General features: G+C 37.4%; 1 protein-coding gene and 1 long non-coding RNA gene across 2 annotated transcripts; both read left to right on the forward strand.

The window, feature by feature from the left end:
* Window positions 1-341: 341 nt before the first annotated feature.
* On the forward strand, window positions 342-11,568 carry LOC129373583 (solute carrier family 22 member 4-like). Its single transcript, XM_055051590.1, has 10 exons — window positions 342-818; window positions 1,133-1,236; window positions 2,726-2,880; window positions 2,976-3,147; window positions 5,240-5,366; window positions 6,353-6,450; window positions 7,324-7,535; window positions 7,614-7,796; window positions 9,669-9,804; window positions 10,558-11,568. The coding sequence occupies exons 1-10, from the start codon at window positions 342-344 to the stop codon at window positions 10,655-10,657; spliced, it is 1,764 nt and encodes a 587-aa protein (XP_054907565.1). The 3' UTR covers window positions 10,658-11,568.
* A 3,062-nt stretch (window positions 11,569-14,630) lies between these two features.
* On the forward strand, window positions 14,631-15,899 carry LOC129373567 (uncharacterized). The gene is made up of 3 exons (XR_008607382.1): window positions 14,631-14,863; window positions 15,439-15,529; window positions 15,693-15,899. It is a non-coding gene; the product is annotated as an uncharacterized LOC129373567 (long non-coding RNA).
* Window positions 15,900-16,697: the final 798 nt, after the last annotated feature.

The raw sequence follows: 16,697 nt of genomic DNA on the forward strand, positions 1-16,697 counted from the left end.
TAATGCGTTTCTGACTTTGAGAATCAATTCCTGCAGGACAGCAACTGGACTTAGGTGGGGAATGTTTTGCTTCCCCTTCCTGAAATTTATTTCTGGATGTCTGAATCCTCTATAATTGTCAAAAACGTTAGAAATTTTGTTTCAATTTGTTTTTTGGGGCAGGATGTATATTTCTACCTTGAAAACACAACACCTTGTAATAAGTCTGTGAGAAGTCTATATTTGTGAGGTCAGTTAATTATTAGAGAGGTGAACTGTGGTTTGGCCGATAAAAAACAGGCTGTTCAGAATGAAAAAGCAAAAAAAGACATGAAGCCTGGAGGGCGGGATGAGGGCCCAGAATGAAACCCAGCAGCTTCAGGAAAACCCGGATTTCCTCCATTCCGCTGTTTCTCAACATGCTGCCGGACAACAGAGCCACTGATTACGAGGCGGCGACCTCCTTCCTGGGAGAATGGGGACGTTTCCAGCGGCGGGTCTTTTTCCTGCTCAGCCTGAGCGTCGTCCCTAACGGACTCACCGCTTTCTCCATCGTGTTTCTGGCCGACACGCCGGATCACCGCTGCGCGCTGCCCGCGCACCTGAACCTCAGCGCCGCCTGGAGGAACAGCAGCATCCCGCTGGAGGAGGATGCGAGCCGCGGCGGCGCTCTGGTGCCCAGCAAGTGCTCCAGATACAAAGTGGAGTATTTATTAAATTACACGGAGAGAGGCTTGCTGCCCGGATTGGACGTTAATCTCTCCAACGTGCCCAAAGAAAGCTGCCTGGACGGATGGGAGTTTGACCACAGCGTGTATGAATCTACTATTGTCTCTGAGGTGGGTCCATCGGATGATGCTACTGATGTCAGTGAAGATACCAGTCAATAGAAACCAACCAAATTACTTAACCTTGTAACGAGGATACATATGGAAATACAATTTTATAAGTATGGTTAAAAAAATGATAGTTTTGCAAGTAATATTCTTAAAAGTTAATGATTTTTATCTACATTTGAGAAAAAATTGTGTGTGATAAATTTTAAAACTATCATTTTATGAGACCTACTTTTTTTCTTCATGTGTATTTGATATGTTCACGATTTCCTGGATCTAATCTGTTCTGCTTGTTTTTATTTTCCTGTCCTCTGCAGTGGAACCTAGCGTGTGGCGAAAGTTGGAAGACTCCACTGACGTCGTCCATCTTCTTCTGTGGTGTTTTCACCGGCTCATTAATTTCTGGACAACTCTCTGACAGGTGGTGGACCTGTTTGTAGTTTTGGAGAAAGATGGCAGCATGAATCATTTTGTATCCTGCAAGTTCTCCATGAATACAGAAGGGATCTTTGGGTGATGCACTCACATAAATAATAACTAAAAAACCCAAAACAGACAATATTGTTTTGACTGGCTCTGCTCAGTCCTGTTTGTTAAGTGCAGGAAATCTTAATGCCCATATTTGGTCAATAAATGCATTAATTCACAACATACAATAAGATTTTTTTTTTTACTTTATTAAATTACCTGCAGTTTATTTTTCCCTCTTATGTTTTAGAAAGTTGTAGAAGTTGTCAAAATTGGATCCATCAGGTTAGATTTTAAGGAAAAATCCTCAGAACTCTTGAAAACCCTGATCTGTAGAATTAACCTTTGACCTCTGAATAATCATTGTACTGTACACAAGCTTACCCAAGACTCAAGACAATGTTTTCTGTCTGAGTTTGATGCTGTTTTGTCAATCAGTCACAAACTTCCAACAATAAAACACCCGGGTCAAATGTTAGCTCAACATGACTCAGATGTCTGAGTGGAAGTGTTCAGGTTTCAGAACAATGTGGAAACAGACGCTTTACTAACCCATAGAGGTGCTTCTCTGATTCTCAGATAAATCTAATAAGATATCACCAAGAGAAGAGTAAACCTCCACAAGTCCAGATCTGTTGATATAAACAGCAGAAATCATTCAGTTTGGGAAAAACAACAGATTAGAAATATTCCTTATTGTCCCACACAGCGGTAATTCAGAAAACAATGGATTCCTGGTCCCAGACATGATGAGCATGATAGGTGCTCATCATGTCTGGGATGAGCACCTATCCCAATAATGAGTAATAATAATTACTCATTATTACAGCAGTATTCTGCTGCTGTCTTCAAACAGCAGCAGAATACATTGTGAAATTTCTGAGAGTAAAACGAGTAACAACTTAAAGTCATTTCAGAAAACATAAATCTGTCCCTGACAAATCTTGAAAGATTTAAGCAAAGTGGGGAACATTTTGCAAATGAGTTTAACATGTTAGCAAGGTGATGTGTACAAACCTGAGTTAAACCAATTTTGTTTGGATGAATGGAGCAAAAACAAGCAAACAGCTTTAAGAGGCTCATAACAAGATCAACCCAAATCAGTTTAAAAGTCAATCTTCTTATTGTGAGAATATTTATGGAAAGTTCATTTAGAGTTGCAAAAATACACCTTAGAAGAAAATCTGTTTGTGCATTTAGTACAAATTTTACTTTATTTTCACAGAGTTTTCATGTCTACAGATGAAATATGTGTTTTGAGAGTCAGTTTATCTGTGCGCTTAATGTCTTCTCACATTTTAAAACCGAGCCGATTCCTCTCAACATTGATCCAAATAGTGGAAGAAGTGAAGCTACTATAAATATTATTGACTTTTTGTCATCTCCTCACTTGATCCAATCTGTTTACTTTCCAATTCTTTTATCCTTCATGTTAATTTCAGGTTTGGGAGGAAAATTGTGATGTTTGCCACCATAGCCCTGCAGGCGGTCTCCAGATTCATCCAAGTCTTCTCTCCAAGCTGGATTGTTTTCTGTGCTCTGCATTTTATTGTGGGGATAGGCCAAGTTTCAAATTACATTGTTGCATTTGTTTTAGGTAAATCAGCTCAAATGTTTTCAAATTACTCATTATTACTTAAACCCAGTTTAACAAACGTGACTTAAATTTGTCCGTTATGACGTTGCTTTAAGGAATGGAGGTTCTGGGCCCTCGGACCCGAACAGTTTTCTCCACGGCTGCGGTCAGTCTGTCCTTTGGTGTGGGCTACATGCTCCTGCCGCTGTTTGCGTTCTTCCTCACTGACTGGAGGATGCTGCTGCTGGCCCTGATGCTGCCCAGCTGCCTGTGTATGCCTCTCTGGTGGTAGGTGGGTGTGTGTTGCCATGTCTGTGTCTAATTTCTTCCAAAGTTTGAGTTTGATCATTTACTTACAATGTCTTTATGTTTTTCTGAAATGACGCTTCATTAAGACAGTCAAAGATGCTTTCCATTAAATCTGTCCTTTCCATTCATGATGGCAAGCTAGATTTATATAACATTGTGGCCTGCATGCTTGGGGAGAAAAAGAAAAATATTTACAAAGGTTAAACCACAAGAAGAACAATCCAGTGAAAACAGAACAATGTGCTGGTATTGTTTTATAAAAACATGAATAACTGCTCGAAGAAGAACTAAAAAGCTTATAGGTGGGTTTGATCTGTAGTTTACATGGGCTTCTATTAAATCTGCCCTTTCCATTCATGAAAAGCTACTGGATCAGTCCTGTCTGGAGCAACAATCAAATGTCTTTAGTTTTTATTTATTTTTTTTACAATGTTTTATGTTCAACAGATTTTCCTTTTGAAATAGATTACATAATTAGTAAAAGTTATTTCATTACCTTTGAAATAGTTGTGAATACTTAAACTAAAAAATTGATTAGATATAAACTTTTGATGCATTTACAGTGCCTCACAATTGTATTTATATCCTTAAACTTTTTTCAACAAGTGTCAGTTTATTCTTTTGGGATTTTCTTTTAAAACAGATTCTGAAAAAGTGGCGTGTTCAAGTACTGAGCCCCACTAAACGAACGCCTTGCAGAACCAGTTTCTGCAGCAATGAGTCTCTTTGTTTTGCCTCTACTTAGTTTGTATGTCTAGTGACTGACATCTTTTTTTTTTAAAGCCTCTCCATCAGTGGAGCATTTGTGAATGTCAGTTTCAACTTTTGCCACATACCTTCAAATGTATTTAGGTTTGGACTTTTCATAAAAATGTTCTGCTGCTCAGGCTGTGTAGTTACTTCTATGTGAATATCTGCTTCAGTTTCAAATCTTTTGAATCCATCTTTCAATCAACTCTGACTAGCATCCCCGCAGCATGACACGGCTTCCCCCATGTTCCCCCATGATAGTGATTGTCTTTTAGTGTCGTTTATTTCTGTTTTTCACCATTTTGAATGTTTGCCAGAAGAATTCCTTTTGGTATTATCTGACCAAAGCAACGCTTTTCATGCGTTCACCGCGTCACCTGCATGGTTTGTTGCCGACTGCCAATTTAACTTATTCTAGCTTTCTTTGCACACTTCAAAGACATTTTTGGAAGGCAAAACATTTTCTGTCATAAGATGAATCTAGCTGAGGTGCAGCTCTCAGTTCAGATGACCAATTAGTCTTGACGTGTTTGCGGTTGGGTTGGGTAAGACAAGAATTGAACAAATCAACAATTTTCAGCTGGTCTACCATTTCTGGAAAAAGTAATGATTTGAACTGAAATTAAATGACGCAGAGTCGCTACATCTGCTACTTATTTCACTTCTGAAATCAATTAGCTGCACTGGATTTTATTTAGGGGTGTCAGATGAAAAGTGCCAAAATGCACTCAACACTTTAGACTTTTATTTGAAATGGTTTTGGTTTGGGGTTGCATCATCAAAATGCAAAAACAAATTCAGTGTGTCAGAATACATTTGTAAGGCATTTTAAAAGTACACATTTTCAGGATGTTTTACCATGTTGGTTTTTACTTGTTGAATCTAGAAAGCAAAACATCCAATGTTAGATTTACTATCTCATTTGTAAACGAGGTCAGTCTATATGAGGGCATAAGGGACATGAAAACATTATTTCAGTGTTTATGAAAACCTTTGAGCCACGCTTGCCAAACTGTCTTTAGTCAGATGATACTGCATGTAATATTAGAAATATTCCTACAGTCATCTGTTGGAATAACTTTGAAAAAAGAAAAATAAATGTGATTTTTTTATGTGAAACAAACAGAACAAGAATCTCCCCATAACTGGAGTTATGAACCTGCGTCTGCACAGCAGTGAGCGTGTTAATGTGAACAGAACCGGTTTGCTGCATCAGGCTCTGAAATACATTCTCTTGCATTTCATTATGTGCTCACATTGATTCAGATTCATCATCATTCTCTAAAATAATTGAGCTGTTTTCTTGTTGACTTTGTGGCAGGTTCATTCCAGAGTCTCCTCGATGGTTGCTCTCTCAAGGACGAACAGAAGAAGCTGAGGCCGTTCTCAGAAAAGCAGCTGAAATGAACAACATTGAGCCTCCAACAGTCATCTTTAGCTCTTTACAGGTGAGAACATCCTTCATTAGAGAAACTGAAACATTTACTGGAGTTTCCTACAGTCTAAATATTTTGTAAAGACAAATTGTCCATTTTTCTAAATTTCTTAATCAAATAATTGCTGTAATTAAACTGTAAAGAAACAGCCTCTGGAGCATCATGAATGAAACTACTTTGATTAGTTGTGAGTGGACCTAAATATAGATATATTTTTAATTTTTAGTTTTGTGTGTTCTTGGAAGCAAAATATATTCAGAAATTAGCTTCTTATTGTTAAAGGAACATTATTATTTTGTTGCATACAACTTATTTTGCAGTTTAATTGTTCTATAATAATAAATAATAATAAAGGGATATAACTCCTTGCAGTTTCCCCTTCTACACTGGATTCCTCTCTTGCAAATATATTGTACATGCACCATAACATTTTCAACTTACCTTGAAAACATTATAATCACAACATCCAGTGAATACATGTGAAGAATAAGAAACCTTAAGGAACATGGTTGAAGAAAACAATCTGGTCAAAAGAAGAAAATCTGGAAAGCAAAGTAACGATAACCTTCAAACAAACAAAAAACATCCCCACTGGAAACATGGTAATGGCAGCATTATCCTGTGGGGTTGCTCTTTTAAAAACTGGTCAGATTTCCTGCTTGGACAGATGAAGCTGAATAAGAGACACTTTTCCAACCTAACGAAGCAGGTTAGAAGTTCACCTCTCAGGAGAACAATGGGCTGACAACTGCAGCCAGATGCTGATCACTGCATTATTTAGTAAAAGGGCCAAGTCAAAGATTAAAATGAATTGGAGAATCAGTGGCAAGGATGGAAGCATGCTTTTCACAACTGACCAAAGAAAAAAAAGGCTTTTGAGTTTGCAGCAAGTGGCTGCGAACTCAAAAGCCTCAGTGTTATTACGGTACCTTGTGGCTGATGTCTCAGCTTGTTAAATAGATGTCTGTTGTTGTTCTTCATGCTCCGTCGCTCCACAGCACAGAGTGAAGACCGAGGAGAAGAGGCCCTGCAACATCTGTGACCTGCTCCGTTCTCCAAACATTCGCTGGATCTCCATCACGCTGTGGGTGATCTGGTGAGTCCATGCAGTCCCAGTGGGCCTCCACATTCCACACACACACACACACACACACACACACACACACACACACACACACACACACACACACACACGCACGCGCACGCACGCACACGCACACGCACACACACGCACACGCACACGCACCCCCCCCCACACACACACACGCGCACGCACACCCACACACACACACACACACACACTCACACACACACACACACACACACACACACACTCACACACACACACACACACACACACACACACACACACACACACACACACACACACACTCTTTGATTAGATACATTTCTGCACAAGCAGTGCACACAGTCCTTTCATGCGTCGCCTTTTGTTCATGTGTCATTTAAAGAAAATTTCAGAGCTTTTTTGTGAACATCAAAGACACGTCAAGTCCTGTGCAGCGACCGTTATGATGAAAACCAGGATTTATGCAATTACACAACATGGACGCTCTCTATCCTGAGTGGAACAAGTGCAGGTTGATTTTTTAAAATATTACAAGGAACCATGTTTCAAACTACAAGTTTTCTTGAAATAGACTTTTACCTAAGATAGAGCATAACACAAAGTTTTTTAATGTTCAGGATTTGTCAAAATATGAGATGGTTTAAATAGAACTTTCTAATCATCACACTGAGGCTCCAACAGTCATCTTTACACAGTTACAACCACATCATTTGTTGCAAAGGATGAATATTTCTAATAGAGAAAATAAAAAAGCAGCTTGCAGTGGAAACATTACAGTTAGTTTAAAGTGCAATTATGCATTCAACCAATATAGAGTTAATATTCTGATGAAACTATTCTAACACGTAAAGATTGAATATTTTTGTATTTATGCTTCAGGAACACCATCACCATCGCCTACTTTGCTCTTTCCCTGAACACGGCGAACCTCAACGGAAACGCCTACTTCAACTGCTTCCTGTCTGCCCTGATGGAGATGCCAGCTTACGTTCTGTCCTGGGTTATGTTTCGCTGGTGCTCCAGACGAATGAGTGTTTTCTCATCGCTCTCCTCGGCAGGGTTGTTTCTACTCATCATACAGCTCTTACCAGGTCGTATGAAATCACTGTTTTCACAATTTGATCATATTTTGTTGTATAAGCTTTAAATTAATGTTTTACTCGCTGTAGATTTAGATGCTCTGTCCATAACGTTTGAGATGTTGGGGAAGTTTGCGGTGTCCACTGCCTTTGCCGTTGTGTACGCCTACACAGCAGAGCTGTACCCCACTGTGCTGAGGAACACGGCTGTCGGCGCCTGCTCCACGGCTGCCAGAATAGGCAGCATTATTGCTCCATACTTCATCTATTTACGTAAGTTGTTATCTTCTTTTACTTTGTTAGGTTAATGAGTTAAGAACCAATTAATATATTAATGTAGCGGTCAGTTCAATTGATTGCACTTAATAGTTTTTATGATTTTCTCCTGATCTCTCTAGTTGTCTTAATGTTGGCTTCTTATTTTAAACACCCGACCAGTTTTCAGGAGTATTTTCAGGTGTCAATATTTTAAAAGGCCTTTGAATAAATACGTTTTTAGCTGTAGTTTTAGGTAGCAACATTCAAGTTTGTGTTTCTGGGGCATGATTATGTGGCACAAAGGCATTCTTCAAAATAGGAAAATACAAACTTCCTCATGTAAACCAAATGTGTGTTTATGTTTATCAGTCATGAAATGAGAGCAAGTGAAAACCTGGGAGCTTGAACTTTCCTACATCTGCAGTCATAGAAATAGTTCAAACTTTTTGCAGAAAGAGTGGAACAGTGATAAAGGTTGGATGATGACCCAAGTTTATCTTGTTATTGTGATGGAAGGAACCAAAATGCAAGTTAACAACCAGGAGATAAAGAAAAAGAGTTTAAATCAAAAATACAAATATGTACAAAAAACTTGGAGGAGCCTGCAGGGATGTCAGGAACATGAGACAAAAGGAAAGAGAGGTGGCTAAATAGTGGGAGGGCGAACGCTGGAACAATAGACCTGAGCTGATTGGCTAACAGGCTGCAGCTGTGAGGGGCCATAGTACACTGCAAAAAACTAAATCTTACCAAGTATTTGATTATGACCTTTTACTTCAAATATCTTAGAACACTTTAAAACAGACAAAAATAACTTAAAAAATGCCTGAATCTTGCTTAAGTAAATAATTTCTTTATATTAACAAAAACGTTCTAGTTCCATTGGGAGATTATTTCACATGGAACATGGGAAAAATGAATGAAGTGAATTAATCTGCCAATGAAACCAGTGATCTTTCAGACATATTAAGGACATATTGACTTAAAACAAACTCCTATAACTTGCTTGTAAGCAAGTTGTGTTTTATTTCAAGTGTACTAAGATATTTACACTAGAAACTAGAGCAAATTACTTGATAACATTTTGTATTTTTGCAGTACAGAAAGCAGGCAGAAGGGGGGAGAGGAAACAAACAGGGAACTAGGAAAACAAATGTCACTGAAACAAAGAATAACAAAGAATAATAAACAAAATCTAAGTAGAAAAATGGAGACTGAAAGACTGAAATAAAGTAAAACAGACACAAGGAAAATAAAGCAAACGGACAATAATCAAAACTATGAGCCCAAAATCCAAAACCAGGCTAAGATCCTGACATTCAGTCAGCAGAATGGAGAGACGTAAAACTGAATCTCCAGAGCTCATCGTTACCGACTTGCAGCAGGAAGTCTGGAAGCTCAGATTGTGGTTTGGTTTCTGTAGGGAATTTGCATTTTCTATACGTTTATACTTTGGTTTTTATAGGGTGCTGACGCTTTAGCCACACAGTCTACAAACATGTTTGGGTCATTTTATGTGCAAGATGCCCAAAGGGGTGAGTGTGTGTCTGTCTCTGGATATGGCCACCAGCTTCTCTGACCCGGCAGGATAATGTAGATAATGGCTGGACATAAATACAGGCGCTAGAACTAAGGATTATCTGTGTAACCCGAACTCTAACCTGCTGTGCTGTAAAATCCTTGTAATCAAGGAGGAAACCACATACAACCAAGCAGAGCCCAAGGCAGAAACACACCATCAACCAGCCACTTGACACAAAAGCTCTCTGTAATTGTCTGACTTGAATGTTTATGTGTCTTGTTGTTTACAGCAGCTGAGCAATCCATTGATTGTAGACCAGGTTGTTTTTCACAATCCTTTCTCCTCCGTTTGATGTTGCGACACAGGAACCTATTCGGTGTCCCTGCCTTACATCCTAATGGGAAGCCTGACCGCTGCGGCCGGGTTGCTGAGCCTCCTGCTGCCTGAGAGCTTTGGAATGCCGCTGCCGGACACAATCAGTCACATGCTGCAGTTTCCTGGGTAAGACTGACCCTTCAGGCCTCTGGCCAAATAACATTTCATTCTTTTTAAATATTTTACAAGCCTGATCTTGGAATAGCATCACAAAGATTTACTTATATTTTTCAGAAAAAGAGAAATATTTTTGATGGCTTATTGAGGATAAATGGGGTTTAATTATTCAAAGTTCATTTTTGCCTGTATTCTAAACACGATGTTCAATCATCATCCTGACACTCATCATGTTGGACCAGCAACAGAAACTAACTTTAGTATAATAAATAATCAAGCCTCAGAAAAAAGCTTCTTTGTGATTCTGAAAGTGTTTTTGTGCTGTAAAGTATGTTTTTATGATTTTGTCAATATACTTATAGTTGAACATATCTGGCAACATGAAGGCTGGGAAGAGAACTGCAGCTGTTTAAAATGTGACATCTGCAGTTAAAACCAAACATTTACACATAAATAAATGTTTTTTTTTCTTTTTTAATGAGGCTTGAACCTTTTCTATTTTAGGTCAGTTAGGATAATTAAAAACTGCTTTATGTTGTAAACACTAGATTACTTGGTGCAGTATTTTTTTATTTGCTTTGATTTTGGAAATGTAGGATGTTAATAGAAATATGCCTTCAAAAAAAGCTCAGATAATGGAGTCAGTCCTTCAAATGCTTCATGTAGATTAATTAGTAACATGTGTATGATGGATGCAGATGTGCTGAAACTGGTTAGTGAGTCTTGGGCGAGATGACAACTTACATTTTTATGTTTCTCCAGATGTTGTCAAAAGACACCAAACACTGAAAATGAGGAAAAAGCTGAAGAAGAAACGACTCTGGTCAAAAGGAGTCACCCTCAAATCACTCAGCAGCCATGAAGTCCAAGAGTGCAGAAAAGAGAAAATCCATCTGATCTGGGAAACCAAACAGAAAAACATTTTGATGATTCTTTGTCCAACATTTCTGTGAACACCATTATTGTTATCATTTCTCTCTATTAATACAACTTCAGCCAGAGTTGATAGTGCTGATAAACTGAAAATGATGTAGCAGAATAAACAATTTAGAAAGTAGTTACTCAAATACAGATTAGTCTTTACCTTAAATTTGGGTTTTACATGTAACTCTGTGTAACTGTCAGACTGTTAAGAGTCACATGAACCTACACGTTTTAGCAGTTTTCTAATAAATCATTCATTTTTGAAACTGTGATAAAACTTATTTTTTACTCCACATTTTACTAACTTGTAATGACTTATTTTTGATGTTAGTTTGATTACGACTGATTTAAAGTTACATATTGAGCTGTGAGTTTGGGAGGCAAAGCATTTTAACCAGACAGGTCAAAATGGTGAGATCTTTGTGATTCTTTTATGCAAACAGATCATCATCTTAAGTCCTTGTGATAAAATGTGAAAATGTGAGAATAGAGATTAGTATTTGACTCTAGAGTCATGACTAGATGGGTCAGTGTGGTTGTTGTGGAGCACTTCTTTGGTCACAAATGGTAAAAAGAAACATTGAATTGACCAGGGAGAAGGAGAATCTCTGTTGGGAGTGAAGTTTCCATGTATAATTTATATTCTTGTTTATCGCAAATAGTTTGAATTTCTGAATTATTAAAGCATGGACATTGTTTTTGAAATATTTTGATAAAAAATTCAAGTATTGATGCAAAAAATAAAAAAAGGCATGCATGTTGAAATGTAAAAGACCCAAACATATTTGATGATATTAATCGAAATGATAATTATCTTAATGCAATCACTCTTCCCTACTTGTAGCCTCTAAGTTTTATTTACAGACATTTTTCCTTCACAACTGACTTTCAACAAAGAGCTTCAGGTTCCAACAGGCTTGCCACACATTTCCTTGTTCCACCCCGTTGTTTAAATTGTAGTTTAAAATAAGAATATCTCAGACGTGCTGCAGTTTATTTTATTCAGAAGGATGGATGCAAATACAGTTGGAATTAGAAGCCAAGTCGTTATGTGCCAAGTAAATGAGAAACATAAGCATTACAAACTAGTTTATAACTTATAAGCATCAGTCTCCAGTTTCTAAATCTCGTCTTTCGCCACATTACAAGCATTTCCTCTACATTCCACCAGAGGGTGCTAAAAGCTCAAGGACAGAAATGTGCCATTATCAGCCAACTTGTTGCTCTTGTGGCATGCAGCTGCTGTTACAAGCTGGCCTTCAACTCTAGCATCAGAAAAATCTACAAGGAGCAAAGAGAGAGACAAATAAAGTTTGAATATGTGCCTAACTACAATAAACAGTTATTGGGGTAAAATTACAGACATTTTTAAACATATAAAAATAAAGCAGACATTGACTTCTGACCTATTTTGGCAGCCTTGACAGTATTTCTCTCAGACTTGATGCCTACTGTACTGTATCTTCTCTTCAGGGTCACAACGCAGCTTCTATTACTGAACCATGTGCATCACTCGGCTCCTTGGTCTTCTTGTTTTGGCTCTTGTTTGAATCCAACTAAAAGACGCTTCTCTTTGTGCAAAGGCATTAAACCATTTATTAAATAACATTTCTATCCCAAACCAGACAGTTGGCCCTTTGTGTGACTGGAGTTGCAATTAAGCTTTAACTTGCATAATGATGTCTGAGGTTTGTTTAGTTTCAGTTGACCTGGTCGAGGTGATGGATGATTCTTTCCTCCTCCAGATAATCATCATGACATTAGAACAGCTGACCTTCAGCTGAAACTACATGTAATAAGAGGAACATTCCTCACACCACTAAAGACGCTCCAGTAGTGGATTTCTAACAGTATGTCATGCTGACATTTTCCCCCACATTTTGGATTTCTTGCTAAAATAAAAGTGCAAATTTATCTTTTGTTTATCTCATTTTTATTTCACTTAAAGATATTGTGAGAATTTCTCTGAAGCCCCACTGCACTGTAAAAAAGGAACTCATGGGTTATCACATTAACAAAAGAATATCATGTACTGTTAACTAAATAATTGCATGTTTGAGCCAAAAACATGATAGAATCATGTTGCAAAATAAGATATTCCACAACTTCAACGTTATAAATTGAATCATGTTGAGAGAACATAATTCATTATAGTCAGACCGATCCTATGCTGAAGACCACGAGTGAGATCACGGGATATCACGCAAGATTACGGGAAATCACGGGATATCACGCGAAATCGGTTTTCTCTCGCAAATGGAATAAAATGTATTCAAGGTGAGATAACGTGATTCAATTACGTCAGCTAGATCTTCCGCCAAAAAAAAAAGAACGTCGGGGCGTATTACATTAACAAAGAAATATCATGTACCGTTCACACAATAATGTGGGTTTGAAGCGAAAACGTGATAAAAATGTTGGATAAACAAGATATTCCACGACTTCACATTTATAAAATTGAATCATGTTGAGCTAACATGATTCATTATAGTCAGACTGATATTGCTGACGACAACGAGTGAGATCACGGGATATCACGCGAGAACACGCGAGAAAATCGGTTTTTTCTCTCAACTGGACTAACGTGATTGAATGACGTTATCTCAACTTGAATACATCTAATTAACATATATATACCCACCGCGGGTGGTTCTTATCCTCTGAGCTCGGGTCCTCTACCAGAGGCCTGGGAGCTTGAGGGTCCTGCGCAGTATATATATATATATAATATATATATATATATATATATATATATATATATATATATATATATATATATATATATATATATATATATATATATAGTAACATATATATATATATATATATATATATATATATATATATATATATATATATGTTTTTGGGTTTTTTTTTTATTCCATATCAATATTTGTCAAAGTTAATCTAATAAAAAAAAAAAACACAGTGACGTCAGTTCCAAAGCGCTATTGTGTCAGACTCATCTCCGCTGAAGAGGATCCAGGTCAAGAGATTACGGAAAATCACGCGAGATAACTGTCTTGCACCTTGTTGGGTTTTTTCAAGGGCAGAGGGAGATTCCTGGCGTGCATCCACTTAATTTGAAGAAGGTAAGAGTCAAACTATTTCATCTAAATCCATATAAAAATATGTAACTTAAAATGTCTCTACATTTGCACCATTTTCTACTTGTTCCATACTTGTGTCACATTATTTCATGTTCTGTAGATTAAGTCGGTTAGGTTAAGGCAGATAGCTATATGTGATATCATTGGTAAGTTTACATTTATCGCCGCACCATTTTAGGTACATTCTGTGCGAAAAAAGTCTGCAGAGCCATATGTAGTGTACAAAGCTGCTGCCAGAGACACAAATGGACCCCAGAAATGTCACAGTTTTGCTCCTCCTGAGCTCCCTGGAGGTTTAGTGGATTTTAACACACGGATCTAACATCAGTCTATTTCTAACTATTTTAATTCTATTTCAGTAATGTTACTATGGAGGTAAATGTAGATACACACACTTTGGTACCTTTCTATCATCATCGAGATTCTTAATTAATTATGGTAATAAAAAGTCCTACATTTCAGTCGGTGAAACCTGCAGAAAGCATTGCTTTCTGAGCTTTGTTAAATGTTCCTTAAATACCTGTTAGTTATGGATTTCTAGTATATTTTGTCAGGCTAAAACTCTCAATGGATTATCCATTATTACAGACTTGAGCTTTCTAATTTTTTTCTTTAAAATACATATTCCTCTGCTGTAAAGATGTTGGGTTTTTTTTTGGACTCTTCTTTGTTGTCCCCAAATAATTGTAGCTCAGAAACAATATTGAAGTTCATTGGTTTAATTTTGAAATGTTGACGTTTTTTGTGTTCATTGTATGTGCTCATTTTGACCTATGTTACTATTGCTTTTACCATGTTCAATTCACCATTGTTCTGCACATATGTGCTTGCATACAAGTGTCCAGTGGTTATATTCATGAGGCATTCAAGGGACTTGTACTAAAAGATACAACTCAGTTCAGTATGAATTGCATATTTTAATGGCTGAAAATATATCTGATCTCTTTCAGAACATCACCTGTCTGTAATCCACCTGCTTAAGTTCTGGTCAAGGGGCTCATCGGCTATCAAATTATAGATTTCAGTGGCTAATAGTAAGTTTTGCCAGATCTAAAGTGACTGAATGTAGTGTTAGAGAGCTTATAAAGCTAGGGTTCAGCTAAACTTTTATTTGGCCAGTCTGTTTTATTTGTCTTTATTTGCGTGGGGATGTGGAAATGTAAGGAGTGTAGTCTCTCTCTGTCTCGTAGATATGACCTGTTAAAACATTTTACACTTAAACACCGGCATATGCGACGTTACCCATGCCCACACATAGACTGTCCATGTACTTGTAAGACATGGAATGCTTTGCATATTCATTTAAGTAGAAGGATATAGACTGTGTTGACCATTCTGTACTTTTCACATATTTCTTTGGTGATATATTCATGTCTTTATTTAAACATCTAACAGCTTCAGTTAGATGTTTAAATAAAATGTTAAACTCCATTTTAGTCATGGCACAATGAAGGGATACTAACAATTTTAAATATCTTTCAAACAGACTGCAAGCCACTGATCACTTTTGTTGTGACTTCCTTTGAATGTAGCTATGTTTTCAAGTGTGTGAACCTATACTGCTGGAGTTTTGAGATTGTTCTCTTTGTTTTTTGATCTGCATATTTAGGAAGACACTGCTGAGGTCAGACGAGAGTGCATCCTCAAAGGTCTGTGTGTACCTAAATGAAGATCCAGAGAAGCTGGTGAGGGAGTACATGGTATGTTAAATTCTCTTTGTGTTTACAATAGAACTCCTAAGAGTTGTTAAAATACTTTCACCAACTAAGGTCCATGAGTGACTCAATCAATGTCAGTCTTAATTTATTTATTTAATTACATGTGAATTGTCTGCCCCCCAATACCCTTCCCTAACTCCCTTAGGACGTTGATGAATGTGCAGAAATGGCCAAAGCCGAGACTGTCCTCGGAATCGTCATTTGAGCAGAGGGTGCAGAGGCTGCCGATGCACATCTGGATGTTGGGATTGTCCTGGAGGGGGTGGAAGTTATGAACAGCTTGGGCAGTGTATCTTCTGCAATAGTGATGCTGCTGGGACTAATCTACGCACTAAACTTGAGCTACCCTCAAGTTTAGTGCGTCAGCACTCAACTTGCTCAGTAACTCAAGCATACCTTTGAAGTAATACAGGAAATAATAATGAAATTGGATGGAAAGAACTTATCAAAGAAAGCACAAGTTCTCAATATGAAACTCGCCGCTAAGTTGAGTAAAGTTTCATATGGAAAATGAGTGTTTAAAGTCTGCAGTAGAAAAGATTTATATTGTTACAGTTCTCTAAGTTGAGCAAATATACTGACATGTTTTATGTTGTAAAGAATTGGCTGGGAAATGAAACTGTAACCTTTTTGTAGTTGTTTTTTTATTTCAATGTCCAACTCAGCTGTGTTTTGTGCTGTGTAAAAAAACGATGTATAACAATTCTGAAAATACAATTGTGTTGTACCTTTTCTAATTGTTGAGTGTTCTTCCTACACTTTCACCTAGTGCTATCTTAAAATGCTTCATTAACGCTTGAAAAAATGTCTTTGAATTAACGTCATGAAATAATGGAAAGGATTTCCACACGATTAACTAGCTGTCTTTTAGCATGAAGCATATTTGTTGAGCTAACTTACTTTTAGTGAGTTGTACCTACTGAATCAGGTAGTGTGAAGGTACCACTGTAAAATAAGGTGGTTTCAACTAGATTTATATTCATCTTAATGAAGTTACATCAATGATTTGGTCCTAAACATTGCAGATTAGTTGGGCGGGCTGTATTGCATTACACTGGGTCACGCTATAGTAACTCAGTTAAAGGAACCTTTAAAACATATGTTGAGCCAACACATTTCATTTGAATTTGAATAACCATAATGAATGGAG

This window comes from Poeciliopsis prolifica, unplaced genomic scaffold (assembly GCF_027474105.1).
Source record: "Poeciliopsis prolifica strain line A6 unplaced genomic scaffold, Auburn_PproV2 SCAFFOLD033, whole genome shotgun sequence".
In the NCBI taxonomy this organism is placed as follows: domain Eukaryota; kingdom Metazoa; phylum Chordata; class Actinopteri; order Cyprinodontiformes; family Poeciliidae; genus Poeciliopsis; species Poeciliopsis prolifica.